The following is a 17,129-nucleotide window of genomic DNA, read 5'->3' as shown; positions in this document are numbered from 1 at the left end:
TTGTTATTTGCAGATGATCACTCTCTACACAGAAAAGTCAATGGAAAAGACATATAAACTATTGGCACTTAGTAAAAGTTGCTGAACATAAGACTAATATACAATGGTCAGTTAAGTTCCTAAATAGCAGCAGTTAGAAGATAAAATTTTTGAAAGATAAAACTTACTGAAAATCATAAGACACCTGGAATATATCTAAACAAAGGCTACAAAAATTATTTTACAAAGAAAATTGCAAACCTTATTGAAAGACATGAAAGACAAAATACAATAAGAACTATGTTCATAGATGAGATGATATGATAAAGATTTAAAATGTTTTTAAATTGGCCTATAAATTCATTGAATTCCTAATAAAATCTCAACAGGGTTCTTCCCAGGAATGAAACAATGAGATCCTAAGATTAACACAGGAGAGCTTTTTTAAAAGAATGAGAGTAGATAAGACAATTTTGAAGCCGGATAAGGGATGATCTGTCCTTGATGTACACCAAAGCAACCACAATTACAACAGTATATTAACAGGGGAACATGACTGAGGTGGGAGAATTGAGTGGGGAAAAAAAAGCTTTTCAATAAGTACGCTGGAACAACTAGGTATTTATATTTAGAGAAACAGATACAATTACATCCTAATTGTAAGCACATGTAAGCCTTAAGGATGAAAAGTTTCATTATATCAGATAGGGAAGGACTCATAAACCAGGTATGAAAACTTAACCACAAAGAAAAAAAAACTTAAATTCGACATTAAAACTGAAGATATGCAAAACACCTAAAAAATAAAACAAAAGGAAAGAACGAGGGGAAAGAAAGCTAAAAATATTTTTTGAAGACTTCTAAAGTACAAGTCTAGATGGGGAAAAAATATATCTACAATACATAGAACTGACAAAGGCTTAATATCAAGAAAATATTAGGAACTCCTACAAATGAGTAAGAAAAAGACAAGTGACCAATAGAAAATGAGCAAAGAACACAAATAAGCAATTCTCCGATAAAGAAACTCAAATGCTCAAACTTAACAGTAATTAGGAAATATAGATTAAACTAAGGAGATACCATTTCAAAGAATCAGAATGTCAACAAGTTTTTGCATCTGATACTATCAAATGCTTCTGAGGATGTAGGAAAATATAAGCTCTAATATATTGTGAGAATATAAACTTAGGTACAATCATTTCATAGAACAATTTTGTAATACTGGCATTACTACTATAATGTGATATTTTTATTAGTAACATACCTCAAAATCTGAAATTAAGCACTATAAATAACAGGGCTGATAGGGAAAAAAAATGGTTAAGGCAAAAATCTATGCAACTTTGTAACCAGAGCACTAACAAAATCAATAATTGGTACCTGGGGGGATAATTCTGATCAGTCAGGAAGGCAGCTCAGTGTAGCTGGAGGCTGTCATAGTTGATATTAAAAATGCACAGAAAATAGTATGGAAATGCTGGGTAAATTTTGATTAGAGTGCAGCTGGCAGATGCTAAGACAAAGCAAATGGAAGCAGAGCTCTGAGCCAGTAGCTGCTATAAAGGTGAGCTCAGGAGGTGGTGCAACTTGCCATGAGTCAGAGATGGCACAACGCTGGGATGCAACTCTTAGGGAGGGAGGAAGCCTTGGGTGTAGGTGCTCATTTTCAGTTGTTGCTGTTGTTTAATACAGTCAAAAGAGCCCCTGCTGCCAATGCGGCAGTGAAAAGAGGGCTTCTCCTGTTATGCTGAAGGCTGCAATTCTATTCCTGCTATTCTGGCTCCCCTTGCCTAGAAAAATTGCATATGAAACAACATGACTTCTGAGTAAAACTTTCATTATTCTCTTATTTCCCAATCACGTATAAGCTAATTGCATTACAGAAACCCTGCTAGTGCAGATGCTATCTAGGCAGAGTACAATACATATAACTTAAGACCCAGCAAATTACACTTCTATGTATCTTCTGTGGAGAAACTCCGGCACACAGCCACAAGGTGACAGATGTAACATTGTTATTAACAGTGCAAAAGTGAAAACCATCTAATAGTTGTAGAGAAACAGATAAACTTGTTTAGACTTAAAATGGAGTACTAATCAGCAGCTAAAACCAATGACCTAGAAACATGTGAACAAAGATAGACTGCAAAGTTATAATGTTGACATAAAAATACTCAGCATCATTAGTAATGAGGGAAATGATAATTAAATACATAATGAGATTCCATTTCACACCCACTAGGATACTATATAAAAAAGATAATAACAAGTGTTAGTGAGGATGTGGGGTACTGGAACCCTCACATATTACTGGTGGGAATATAAAACTATACAGTCACTTTGCACAAGTTTGGTAGTTTACTAAAAAATTAAACACAAATTTACCAAATGACCCAGCAATTCTACTCCTTGGTCTCCACTCAAGAGAAATGAAAATATATATCCACACCAAGACTTATACACAAATGTTCATAGCATTATTAAGAGCCAAAATGTGAAAACAACTTAAATATCCCAACTGATGAACGAATTAACAAAATATGGTACATCCATACAACGGAATACTATTCAGCCATAAAAAGGAATGGAATACTGATAGGTACTGACAGATACAATATGGATGAACCTGAAAATATTATGCTAAGTGAAAGAAGCAAGACACAAAAGATCACATGTTGTATGACTTCATTTATATGATATAGTCAGAAAAAGGCAAATCTTGAGAGACAAGAAAGTAGACTAGTGTTTAATTGGGGCTGGAGGTGAGAACAGGTAAGACTACAAATGTACACAAGGAATCTTTTGAGGTGAAGAAAATGTTCTAAAACTGAATTATGGAGATGTTTGCAGAACTCTGTAAATTTAATATAAACCACTGACTTTATACACTTAAAGTGAGTGCATTTTTACATCATGCAAATTATACCCCAATTAAGTTGTTAAAAAATATAATATTGAATGAAAAAAGCAAGTTGTTTAATTTATGCCAAGTAGGGCACCACTTATGTAAAATTTAAAACCTAAAATAACAGTATATGTTGTAGACATACATATATAAGAAAATATAAAATCATATATGGTAACAGTTTGCCCCAACTTCAGAATAGTGCTCAACTCTAGAGATGAAGAAAAGGGAAAGAATGGGAGAGAGATTTTTGCTATATCAACAATATTTATTTCTCAGGAAAAAAAGAAATACTTAGCAAACTCAACCAAGTACTAATTACCTTAGTGCTAGATATACAGAAGTCTGTTAAGAGTATTTTCTGTATACCTGAAAAGAAAACCTCACCTTTGCTCAACTCTGTGTCTTTGTGGACTTCCACCATATTAGCCGGTGTACACTGAAGAATTTCAGGAGACAGAACCTCAGAGTGCAATGTTAACTCTGCAGAGAACTCCTGGGATCCATCGCTGTAGCCCACAGATCCTGATAACGTTCTGCTTAATTAAAACATATCCTTTATAACAAACTAGATAACAAAGCAATGAAATAGTTCCGAGGTTTATAATAAATAATCACTTACACAGAGAAATCATTCTGTTTGAGAATTTCCTGTAGTCTCTTCTGAAATTTTTTTTCACTTTCTGTTGCTGACACAAACCTGCGATCTTTGAATTTTAAAAGTGCATTAAAAAGATGTAGATAAATGAATGAAATATTTTCTTTTCTCCTAGAGTAGCTTTTAAAATAGTAGCAATTTCCTATCCTTTTCTTGACATATATAACACCACCTAAAAGTAGTTCTGTTTTATAAAATCAAATAAAACAGAAATGGTTGTTACTGAAGCTATAAAATTAAGCACTTAAAGTCAGTTCAAGTTTAAGTTCTATAACTTAAATCTAGCACAGAAAAACATTGTTCTCTACCTATACACTCTGAACAGATATTATCCTCTTATAAAATACGTATTTCTACTTTAAAAGGCATTCAAAATTTATCAAAGCATTTTTAATGTCCAAGACACTGTAATAAAAATTTTAAACTTTAATTGGACTTCAATATAGGCTTACTGCTGTATTTCAAATACATTTGTCTTTTGAATTATGTCTTTTATACTTTTGCTTTTATGTTAGTATTTTCATTGTGTTCATGGCATTTATTTAAGCCCCCTCAAATTCCTTTTGAATGTAGCAGGGTTTAATAATAAATGAATGTTTTCTTCAGAGCTGTATAAGATAATCAAAGTGAGAGTTTTTATGACATATCCAGCAAATAATTTGGGGGCAGTATTTCATGGGTTACATTTTCAAAGCTTCAGGAATGACACACCGTGTTTCTAAGTTGAGATTCGTGGTCTTCTATGAGTAATCTATAGGTCATTTGGAAATACAGAAGGCTGAGTATACTAGAGAATGAAACAGGAGAAAAATGTGAGGCAAGAGAACAAAGTATGGTGAAAACCAAAGACAATGAGGATGTCAGTTTCTTATCGGAAGAAAGACAATGAGTGACACTTGGAGGTAAAGAATTACTGGTTCAGAGCAGAGTAAAAAAAAAAAAAAATATATATATATATATATAGAAAAATTAAAGGTAATTTGAAAAGTAAAATCTAAGGTCAAGGTAAAAACTCAATGACTTAAACTTTTCTATTAAAATACCTTGTTTAAAAAAGTCTTTAGAGTGCTATTTGATTTATACCTTGTGATTCAGGTTGGCTAATCTGAGAAGTTTCATTTCTGTTTCTTCGCCGTTGCTTTTCATCTTCCCATATGGCCTGTAGACCAGGGTTTCCACCAATTTGAGCTGTAATCACAACAATACTTCACTACTACAAAGTCAAAGTGAAAAGTACTTGCTTAAAAAAATAAATCCAAACTTTAAAAAAATAAATCCTGCTTCTTAAGAAAAACACTTACCTACTTTGTATAACAAAGCAGACCAACTATCCCAACCCACATTCCTTTTTTAGTTTTTATTATTAGTTTCAGATGTACAAAAAAACAACAGTGACTAGACACCCCTCACAAAGTGATAACGCCAACAAGTCTACTACCCATCTGACACCATACATAGCTATTACAATACCATTGATTATATTCCTCCCTATGCTGTACTTTACATCTTGTGACAACATATTTTTAAAATTATAGTTGACATTCAATATTATAATCTACATTTCTTATGCTACTCCTTTTTGAGTTTTCTTCCCCGTGGTTCCCTAAAAACCACCAAATGAAGGAGATTCAAACATTTGATGACAGCTAACAGACCTGAGACTCCCCTCCCTGGTATATAACCTGAAAATTAAAAAATTAAATGTCAGTGTATATTAAGTTTTTTGATACTGGCTCATTTATTTAGTGTTATACTTACTTTAGGTTCATGACTGTGCAAACATACTCATATGAATGAAAATATAAATAGAAAAATAACTATCTCATCAGAGGTACAGAAGCAATCTTCCTAACATTTTGCATCCTCCTTCTATAACATCTTACTTTCCTAGTAATGTTTTCTTCCCTACTTTTTTCACTCTACTTTGGTCATTAATTTTTAAAAATAAAAACATGTATTAAGAATAATTGTGTATATACCTTCAATGTCCAGCCGATTTAAGATATCAGCAGCTACAGCATCTACTTCTAATTCACATGTACTCTGCGGTTTAACATCTTCCAATATTAAAGAGCTGAATTAAAAATATATTTAAAAAAACCACAATAATTATGTAAGAGCAAATTTTCTGAAGATTTTTCTTACTTACACAATTTCTCATGTTTAGGTGGTAAGGAGAAAAGCCATTGATATATTAATCCACAAATATTCATGACATAATTGATTCTGTGTACTATATACACATAAAAAATGAAAAACAGAAAGAGAAAAATACAAATATACCTACTATATTAACAACTCTTTTGAGATCCTTTTGCAGTACATTTTACATATTTTGGCTCATTATAATTATTTTTATATATAATAAATTATATATAAGGGATGTACAATGTTTTAGCATGTGGGTCGTATCCAGGACAGAATGGGATAAGATAGCAGAGGGACAACTGAGACATGAATCAAAAACCATACACATAGGCAATCATATGCCCAGCGGCATCTTTCTCAGCAATCATAGATAAAATGAGGAGAGAATAAGTAACCAGAGATGAAGGGAGGTGAGCATATTAAATAACACTATTCTTCTTGTCCTCAACTGCTGCTGAGCTGGAGAACACTTTTAAAATTCTCCATGACACAGAATTGAGAAACCACATGTGTTCAACAGTGGGCTCATAAGTGGTGACAGCACAAGGTCATTAATTTTTATGAGAACTACAGAGGATTGTTCCCACTAATGCTCTTTGACTCAAACGTGTTTTGTTTTTCATCAGAGCCACAAGAAAAGAAAGATTAGAAAATCACATAACTGTTCCTACTTGACAGAATGAACATGCATCATCTAGGGTGAATCCCAGTTGACTCATCCCAAAAGTTAGATATCCTGTTAATATGGACATCAAAGAAAAAGGAGAGAACCATGATTTTACCAGAAAGTGGGTAATGGCAGATTTCGTTAACACTTATTTGCAACATTTTTAATGTTTTACAAGAAACATATTAGCAAAACCTCCTTTCCATTGTCTATCCCTAAGGAAATTTTGATGGGATGTTAGAAATTAATTTGTTAAACCTCAGAATTGTAAAAATTCTGTAAATTGTAAAAATTTTTACAATTCAAATAAATACACATGTATACATGTGTATACACACACACACACACACATCTTTTTTACTATTGATAAAGAAACATATTAGTCAGCCTCACAATATATCCCTTCCATTTCAGAAAAAATAATTCTTAATGTAATTTGTCTTCTTTATTCATAAAATTTAACAAAATCCGTTTTGCCATGAAATTAATTGTCAGATAAAACAGTTTATGATCAATAATATTCTTCTTATACTAAAAAGGTTCACGGTTTTTGGGAAGAATTATATTGTAAATTTCAAGGGTGAATTTTCTAGGAGTAGCATATTTGTGACAAAGGAGGAAAACAATAACATCAAAAAAATACAATCTTGGGCCAGCTGAGTAGCTCAGTTGGTTAATAGCATGAGCTCTGAGCAACAGGGTCGCTGGTTCGATTCCCACATGGGCCAGTGAGCTGCGCCCGATCTGAGTTGCCAACAGGTGGCAGGATGGCTCAGCTGGTGAGAGCACATGCTCCTAACAATAAGGTTGCGGGTTCGACTTCTGCATGGGATGGTGGGCGACACCCACCCCCAACTAAGATTGAACATGGAACCTGAGCATCCGGGAGCTGCAGGTGGGCAACTGGATGGTGACTGGACTTGGAGCTGAGCTAGCTGCGCCCTCCACAACTAAGATTGAAGGACAACAACTTAGCTCTTCCTGTTCCCCAATTCCCCAACACTGTTCCCCTTCCTCAATTCCCCAATAAAATCTTGTTTTAAAAACACATATCTTTCTAAAAAAAATAAAAATAAAAATACAATCTCATAGGAGAAATTTACAACTAATTCTTGCCTTTATTACCAAACTACTTCAGAAATTCAGGGCAGGTGTTCCTAGGGAAAGGAAGTAGTTCTCAGAACTAAAATTTGTTTCCAGTAGATAGAAAAACTGTGAGTAAAAAATTTGAGTCAGCAAGTACATGCAGACCATTCATTTTAGTCATGAAAGGTAGATAAGAGATATGGTGGTAGACAATTGTGCCTCTCTTCTGTTCATAGCTTAAGAAAACAGGCTTATTATTTTGAATCACTGAGGGTGGAGCTCAGACATCTATAATTTAAAAAAATCTCTTCAGGGCCGGCCGAGTGGCGCGATGGTTAAGAACTCGCTTGGGATGCCAGAGGGCCCCGGTTCGGATCCCACATATGAGGGCCAGTGACACTGCCCTCCGCAGCTGAGATGCTGAACAACAGCTCAACCTGGAGCTGGGCTGCCATGAGTCGCCGGCGACGGCGTGGGCTGCAGTCCCTGTGGCAGTGGATTGCCATGGGCTACCGTGTGTGGCCAGCAGCCAGCGTGAGCGGCCAGCAGCCGCAGTGAGCGGCCAGCAGCTGCAGTGAGCGGCCGTCCAGAAGCCGGCGACTGATCTGCCTCGCCAGAGAAGAGCACAATGATGGTGCCAACTTGGGCCAGTGAAGCAACATCCTCCACAACTAGATTGAAGAACAAGACGACAGCAACTTGTCTGTTCCCCTTCCCCCAACTCCCCAGCACTGTTCCCATCCCCCCAATTCCCCAATAAAAAATCTTAAAAAAAAAAAAAAATCTCTTCAGATAATTCTGATGGGCAGCCAGGGCTGAGATTACACTGCAGTAGACTCACGGCTTTTGTGAATTCAACACTCCAGCAAATGACCCAGAAGGTCCATGATGTGTGGTAATCTATATGAGTTAGCAAGTAAGGTTAGTGGAGATGCTAACTCAGCACTCTCATCTCATTACGAGTTTGTTGCTCTCTATTTGTTATGGCTCTTGTAATAATGTTTGTGATGGGACAGAAAACATTTCTTTGTTAAAAAAGGTACCCAGAAGAAGGTGCTGCACTGGGGACAGAAATGAGACTAATAAAATATAAGAGTATTGATTCTACAGCAAAATATTTTAACATTACGTTATTTGTACTTCATTAAAGTATGGATTTTCATGTTTAATACAATATAAGCATCCCCCAAATACAAAATACGCGGTAATCTGAGACAAAAATGTATAGCTAGCCTATACTTATTTTAAATTCTAATTCTGAATACCTTGTCTAATTTTACTAGTTTGTCTGTTCATATCTTTGCTTATAATTTGTCAATTCTTAAAAATAATAGGCTCCTTAAAAACATTCTAAAATTCAAGCTTTTCATTATAATACATAGGGCTTCCCCAAACTTACTCCTAACTAGTGAAGCTTTACTACAGTTTTATAACTTAACCAGAAAGATGTCTGTTTGAAAAGGCTTTAAATAGAAATAAACTTTGACTTTAATTGAGCATGCAAAGAACAAGTTACTAACTCCCAACTTTGAAAACCAAATGTAGTGCACAGGTAAAATCCTTGGGTCAAGTTGATTTGTTCCAACTTTAGAAAGATAGAGGGCCTGTATCACAGATATAAAAAATGAGAAAAGTAGCTTGTTGGTCATTTTGCTCTGGACTGATTAGAACTTGAATTTGATATGGTAAATAAAATTCTCTTTAAATTTAATACCATTTCAACATGATTATAAAAACAATTCTGCTGTGTCTAAGAAGGAATCAAGAGGTACATGTGTATGTATATGTGTACATGTGCATGTTTTTCAAAAAGTCCCAATACTTGTTAAGTTGAATCAAGCGGTAAGGAAAGTCACTGTCCATACCACTTTGAAGACTTATAAATCTCATTTTGGCATAACACTCCAATCATAAAACAATGTGTTTCTATCATTAATTAGTGAGATTCTTTCTTAACTTTAGGTATTAAAAAAAGCCCAAGTAATTCTGTAATATAAAAATTCTGTCAAGTACATATTAGGATCCTAAACTACATAAATTAAGCTCTAAGCAAATATTTTATGAGTTTATCTTCAGCTGATTAATAACTTCACATTTTCTTTTCATGAAATAGAAAATGAAGTCATTTAAACTAAGCACTTTTTTCATCTTGCACGCCTCATAAAAAACATCTACTTAAACAGCATCAGGAAACATGTGTAATGAAAAGAAAAAAACTATAACCACCCTGCCAATACCCAACTGATCAATAAAAGGATTGAGAAAGCTTAGGCAACACTTTGTGGTATAAAACAGAAATCCTCCTGAGTTCCATGTAGATGAAGCTATATTATTAATAATTTTTATAGGTAGTGATTATATATCTGCTTTATGGAAGGAAAATCTAAATATTTAGAATATGTTAGCTCCCCCAAAATAAATTAATAAAATAGTCTGATAAATAATAAAATAGTTAAATCACAAATTATATTATTCATACTCAGTATGTCAACCCACTTTGCTCCATAAATATTTAATATTTAGAAATTTGAAGGGTTATTTTTACTAAAAATATTTGCTATTTAGGTTTTAAGTTGATATTTTATTATGTGATTTTTACTTGACAATTTATAGGATATCAATTTGGAATGCACAATGAAGATGGATGTTGAAGTATAAAAATTTACACCCAGATTTATTTTATTAATTAGGTGGTAGCTGCATATACTTTTGTGGTCTCTTTCTAAAATTTATGATTCCATGTAACATATTAATGTTGAGATTTGTTTTGCCGATAAACTTGTAGAGTGAAAACACCAAATATAAGGTAAAAAATAAAATATGGTAATCACTGATTTCTGAATACAGGATATATGTAAATCAGTTTTTTTCTCCTTTACAACTTTAAACTGACCTTGGTATTTCATTTTCTTCCCACCGGAATAAGGTACCAGTAAGAGAATTTCCTGGTAGCCGATCCTTGCAAGAGCCAGTGGCACGCAATGAATCACCTAGGAACAGAAAGGTAAAAGGGGATAAGTTCTAATTTTAACTTACCCTTTAAGTAAAATAATGTACAACCTATATGACTAGCTCCGAAAAATGTGTCCTAAAAATTCATACACACACAGGAAAGTATAGCTCAGCTGAAAGTAATGATTCCAAACTAAGAGGGGAAAGAAGTATTTGCAATATATACTTATGAGAGAGAAATGGCTATAAGACTTTCGAACTAGAATAAAAGTATGATACATTTAAAAGTGCTATATATAGTGATAGGTATGCTTAAAATCCCATTTTATAAATCAAGATGAATTAAGAAGTTTTGTAGACTTTAATCCAAATTCCTAGGGTATTCTGTATGAGTCACAATTAAAATTTTAGTGAAAATCAGATTCCGGATATAATTGAAAACACACTTTAATACTAATCCCTGAACAGAAAGAAAATACACAATGCATTCCAGAAGAAAGGGAGAAGCAATGAGTGCAAACCTAGGGCAAATGCGAATATAAATTTACAGCAGCTGAAGAGAGGACTATATATACATGTTTGCTTACTTGTCCCAGTTTCCAAAGCTGAGTCCTAGGGTCAATGCTTTGGAAGTAGTCTCTAAATTTTAGCAATTTTTCTGCAACCTCTTGTGGAAATTTAAATTTTCAGATAAGAGAAAGCTTGTGTGAGTGTCACAGAAAGAATCCTAATGTTATGAAAGATATTAAATTTGCAGTACTCTCCAGCTAAATTTAATACTTTTATTTTCTTATTTGGTTAGCTTGATCACAAAAGCATGTAATCTAACATCAGGTATTACCATCTTTGCTATTTCAACAAAACACATGACAAAATATGTAGCTGATTCTTACCTATACTTTATGTACTGTTTTAGCGTATTTCCCTGAAGAACATGGAAACGCTCTAATTTAAATATATTATTCAACCCTAACCCTATCCATGTCCCTAACCCTAACCCTAACCTTGACCCTAGCCCTGTCCCTAACCCTAACCCTGTCCCTAACCCCAACCCTAATCCAAAACCTAACCCTAACCCTAATCCGGTCCAAATAAAATTTAAAAAATAATAAATAATTATATATTCTGCTCAACTGTGGATGTTAAAAAATGTAATATAAAATGCCTCTGTAGTTCTCAAAATGTTTACTCTTTATATAAGTACTTCTATATACTTCACCTTACAATTATAGTGTTTTGTAATTGCCATTTCATTTGAAAACTGGTTCTATAACTGAATACTGAGACAAAATTATATATGTATATATATTAAAATTTCCAAATCTTTTTCACTTTTAAATTTACCCCCCTTTCAAGAGACATTACTTATTACATTAACTTGCCTTATAAGATAAAATGTTAAGTTATACACATCTATGTAACACAGTAATACCTTGGCTTGCGAGTAACTTGGTTTGCGAGTGTTCCACAAGACGAGCAAACATTTCTATTAGGTTGGTGTAAGTAATGGCAAAAACCGCAATCGCTTTTGCACCAACCTAATAATACATTTTAACTTGGTTATACGAGTGATGTCTTGCAATACAAGTAGTTTGTTTCCAGAACGAATTGTGTTTGCAAACTGAGGTATTATTGTATATATAAATTTACCATAAAGGGCCGGCAGAGTGGCGCAATGGTTAAGAGCTGGCTTGGGACGCCAGAGGGCCCCGGTTCGGATCCCACATATGAGGGCCAGTGACACTGCCCTCTACAGCTAAGATGCTGAACAACAGCTCAACCAGGAGCTGGGCTGCTGTGAGTTGCTGGCGACGGCTAGGCTGCAGCCCCTGCTGCAGTGGGTTGCCATGGGCTACCGTGTGTAGCCAGCAGCCGCAGTGAGCGGCCGTCCAGAAGCCAGCGACTGATCTGCCTCGCCCAGAAAGAGCGCAATGATGGTGCCAACTTGAGCCAGTGAAGCAACATCCTCCACAACTAGACTGAAGAACAAAACAACAGCAACTTACCTGTTCCCCTTTCCCCAATTCCCCAGCACTGTTCCCATCCCCCCGCAATTCCCCAATAAAAAAAATCTTTAAAAAAAAAAATTTACCATCAAGTTTATTGTCAGTTTAACTATAATGTATCTGAGATACCATGACAAAATAAACCACAAATAAATGATTCACCTATCCTTTTCATGATTTCAGTATAACCTTCTATTTTATACAAAACAAACAAAACAAAAACCTGAGGGGTATTTAGTATAATGAGCTTAAGATATAAATTTTATTTCCTCATACTTGTGATTTCCCTGCTTTTAATTTTCCCCAACTAAATTTCACATATTTCTGTCTTCAAATTGTAAAAATTTTCCATATTTTGAAAAAAAAAATCCCTTCTAATTACCATTCCAATACTCATCTAACTTTTATAACTAAAATAAATGGCTTACAATATATTTGCTAATTCAAATTTTTCTCATGCTTTTCATCTATTGGAAAGAAACTTTTGCAGGGTTTTTTTTAGAGGTGTTGAAAATGTTCTAAATTTGACTGTGGTGATGGCTGCACAACTAACTCTGTCAATATACTAAAAACCACTGAATTTTCCATTTTAAATGAATGGTGTGGTATGTGAAATGTGTTCAATAAGGCTGCTACAAAAAAATTTATTTGGTGTTATTTTCCTAATAAACTCTAATACCACCTTGTACATTTTATTCTTTATCTACTTTGCACTTATTTTCTAAATATATATTATTTTATATATCATCAAATACATAACACTTGTTTCAAAGCTTTAATTTTAACTTGAGAAATTAACCTTACTTTTCCTTCTTGCTTTTCGGAACTTGACAGCAGCCAGATTTATTAAATTCATTCCATACAGATTATAGTCAATGAAGAGCTGTAGGAGGTAGGGAACATGCGCTTCATGAGGCTGGTAAAATTTATTCATTATGGCTCCACTTTGCAAAAGTTCACATATCCTAAATTAGGGGAAAAAAAGTTATTATCAAAATTGTTTCCTAGAATGTTAAGTGAAACGATTATACTAATACAGAGAATAAAACACATATTAGCATACAAATGTTTTACTTTGAGTTTACTGGAAATTTGTATTTTGTTAGAAATTAAAAGTTTAAATCAAGTTTTAAAGTAAGCCACATGTTCTGATAGAAAATCATAAAAAACTTCTTAAATGAAGGGTATTTTGACTTCTAAAACCAATTTAATACTAAATACAGTAAAACCTTGGATTGCGAGTAACATGGTTTCCAAGTGTTCCGCAAGACAAGCAAACATCCTAATACATTTTAACGTGGTAAATGAGTGATGTCTTGCAATACGAGTAGTTTGTTTCTGGAACAAATTATGCTCGCAAACCAAGTACATTTTAACGTGGTAAACGAACGCTGTCTTGCAATATGAGTAGTTTGTTTCCGGGACAAATTATGCTCGCAAACCAAGGTGTTACTGTATATTGAAAAGCCAAAATGTGAAAAAGACTTTAAAGTACGAGCTTTTTCTTTTAAAAATTCAGAAAATTGCTTGAATAGATTATACAAAAATTCTAAAAAAGGAAATATGACCCAATCCACTACTCAAGAGATATTACCATCTTAATATTTTTCTTCTGAGTTGTTTTTCCTTCATGATGGGGAATACAAACAATAGGCAATTATAAATAGTGTAAATGCTATGTAGGGGGGAGTATATGAAACATTGAGAAGGGACACTAGTCAGATAGAGGTGCAGAGGTAGTTACTGCAAAGCCTTCTTGAAGAGAAGTCTCTAAGCAGGAGACTAAACAATGAACTGGAGATACTTTTTCTCAGAAGAGAGGGAAGAGTGTTTCATGCAAATAAAATTGCACATGCAAAGGGTCATGAGAAAACATGGCTTATTTGGGAACTGAAACCACTGAGTGAGGCCTAGTGACAGAACTGTGGTGAGGGGAGGGCTAGAGGAGGGTAATGAGAAGTCAGATCATGCAGAGCCCATTAAGACATCTGAAGAGGTAGTGGAATGCCTGTGAACAGCAGGAAAGTGAAATGACTGGGTTAGCTAGACAATGCACAAGACTAGAAATAGGGAATGAGAAGGCTATTGTGGAAATATTAAGGTGATGGCAACTTTAACAAGGATTGTGGAAATGTGTTGATTCAGGAGACACAAAAATAGTCATGCCTTGATGGCTAACTAATGTGGAGGGTAAGGTAGAACAGGAGTTGGAGGTAATGCCTAGATTTCTTGCTTAAGCAGCTAGCTGGTGGTGCTGCACATACTGGAAAAAAAAATTGTAAGAAAACAGGTTTGTTTCGAGATCTTTTTTGGAGGCGGAATAAAGATAAACTGAGTTTTAGACATACTGGGGTTTAGGTATAATGAGATATTCAGGTAGATGTCTAGGAAAATAATGATAATGAAGATGAGGATAAGAATAATTTTCTAACACAGCAGAGGCAACTAACATATATTTTTAAGCACTATGTACTGGATACTGTGTTAGATGCTTTAAATGCTTAATCTCAAAGTAATCCTCACTACAAACCTATGGTACTATCATCCCCACTTTATAACTAGAGAAACTGAATCTTAGATTAAAAAGTTGTCCAAAATCACAGAAATAAAAAGTGGGAGAGCTAAAATTCAAACCAAATTTTCTCTGACTTATGAGCCCTCAAGATACTCTTAACTATAGTGCTATTCTATTTATTCAGTAGATGGTTCGATATGCTGATCAGGAGCTCTGGAGGGAAATTTAGGCTACTGATACACATTTAGAAGTCAAATACATAAAGATTAACAAAAACAAAAACCAAACCAAACCACGAGAGTAGCTAAGGCTGTAGAGTGAGGAGAAAGTATAGAGAGAAAAGATAAAAGCTTAAGACAGAACCCCAGATCTTAAAAGAACCACCAGCAAAATGGCAAAATATGAACCATCAGATAGGTATGAGGAAAACCATAGGAGGTTTATATCAAAGAAACCAACATTTGAGATTATTTTAAGGCACTGTAAGCATTGACGTGAGGTCAAAAGCTAAGGACAGAAAGGTGTTCATTTAATGTAGCAACATTAGTGAAAGCAGCTTCCGTGGAATGGTTGGGGGTGGAAGCCATACTGGAGAAAGTTAAAGAGTGAATGGGAGATAAGAAATTGGATACACAAGGTATAGGTAAATCCTTCAGGGAGAACAGCTATTAGTATGACTGTGTATGTCATGCGTATGAATGTCTTACGTGTAAGATTAACAGTCTTACTGATATTTAAATAGTGTGGGGAAAGGAGATGGGGATAACTAATAGATGGAAGAAAAAAGGTCACAGAGGGTGGGTCTTGAGCTTTGGAGTGAGGCAGGGAATCTCATTGTAATAGGCAGGAAGGGAAAAGGAGAGAATGAATGTGAATAGAGTTTAAGGATCTTTGATAGAAAATTAACAGAGCTTTATTTCAGTGGTTCTCAAACATTTTGGTCCCCAAACCCCTTTTTACTCTTACAAATTATTTGTAGCTGTTGTGTGTTTTATATATATCGATATTTACCATATTTAAAGTTAAAACTGAGAAATTTTAAAGAAACTTATTTGCTAATTTTAAAATAACAAACCCATTATGCTAACATAAGTTTATAAAAAAACCTGTATTTTCCAAAACAAAAATAATTTAGTGAGACAAGAATTGTTTTACATGCTTGCAAATTTCTGTCTGTTTTAATAGAAGACAACTGGATTCTCACATCTGCTTCTGCTCAATCTATTGTAATAAATTGTTTTTGTTGAAGCATATGAAGAAAATCCAGCTTCATACAGATATGTAGTTGGAAATGGAAGAGTAACTGAATAACCTTTTCACATAAATGTTGATTTTTTTTTTATGCTGCATGGAAATGAAGTGGAGTGGTGCTTTCTTAAAGGTTAGCAACAATATGAAATTTGAAACCATATCAATAATCTTTTTGTACTCTGTTACATTAAAATCTATTGGTCTATCTCACACTTTAAATATTTTTACACATGCATGATTTTCTAACATCACACATTGGTCATTTGGAAAATACTGATTCACTAAGTTAAATAGATCTTCTAAATGTTGATGTATTTCATTAAACAATATAAAAAATTATTTGTTAATATCATTTATCTCATCAGAAAAATCTTTAAATATGGGAAAGCTATTAAAAACTCATAGTACCAATAAAGTTTTCCCAAATTCTAATGTTTGCTTGAAAGCTCAAATTTTATCATCGGCAACAATTACAAGTTTTCTTCTTTGAAGTGACAGGCTCACTTTATTTTTCAGAAGATGTCTGTCCAATAGGCAAATCACTATAACTTGTTTTTTTCTGTCAGTTGTTCTTTCAAGTAAAAATGGTGTTCCATTAACAAAAACAGTGGTTAGTTCAGCTTGCAACTAAAAACAATCATGAAAGTGCTTTTTACCTTGATACACTCAGAGCACTTCAGCACAAAGATGTGTTTCATGCTTACTTTTATTTTGTCACATAAAATATTAAGATGCATACCCATGGGTCAAGATTTAATAAAATTAACCATTTTACCATATCCATATAAATACTCTTAGGTAAAATTAGCTTTCATTTTTTTATCTGTGAGTGTTTAGCTGAGGAAAATACAATACCTAGTACAGTAGTCCCCCCACATCTACAGTTTTGCTTTCCAGTTTCAGTTATCCGAGGTCAACCATGGTCCAGAAACTTTAAATGGAACATTCCAGAAATAAAC

At 34.0% G+C, this 17,129-nt stretch overlaps 1 protein-coding gene across 1 annotated transcript in view; it reads right to left on the bottom strand.

The window, feature by feature from the left end:
- REV3L (REV3 like, DNA directed polymerase zeta catalytic subunit) overlaps positions 1 to 17,129 on the bottom strand; it is a 161,108-nt gene that overhangs the window by 83,300 nt on the left and 60,679 nt on the right. Inside the window, exons 4-9 of the mRNA XM_019646344.1 lie at positions 13,209 to 13,369; positions 10,340 to 10,436; positions 5,525 to 5,619; positions 4,629 to 4,733; positions 3,510 to 3,594; positions 3,275 to 3,423 (exon numbers count right to left, since the gene is read on the bottom strand). Coding sequence (XP_019501889.1) covers positions 3,275 to 3,423; positions 3,510 to 3,594; positions 4,629 to 4,733; positions 5,525 to 5,619; positions 10,340 to 10,436; positions 13,209 to 13,369 — 692 coding nt within the window. The remainder of the gene's footprint in view (positions 1 to 3,274; positions 3,424 to 3,509; positions 3,595 to 4,628; positions 4,734 to 5,524; positions 5,620 to 10,339; positions 10,437 to 13,208; positions 13,370 to 17,129) is intronic.

The sequence above is a fragment of the Hipposideros armiger genome, unplaced genomic scaffold (genome assembly GCF_001890085.2).
Source record: "Hipposideros armiger isolate ML-2016 unplaced genomic scaffold, ASM189008v1 scaffold_101, whole genome shotgun sequence".
In the NCBI taxonomy this organism is placed as follows: Eukaryota; Metazoa; Chordata; class Mammalia; order Chiroptera; family Hipposideridae; genus Hipposideros; species Hipposideros armiger.
The sequence above is the reverse complement of the archived record's forward strand: the minus strand, read 5'-3'. Positions and strand labels throughout refer to the sequence as shown.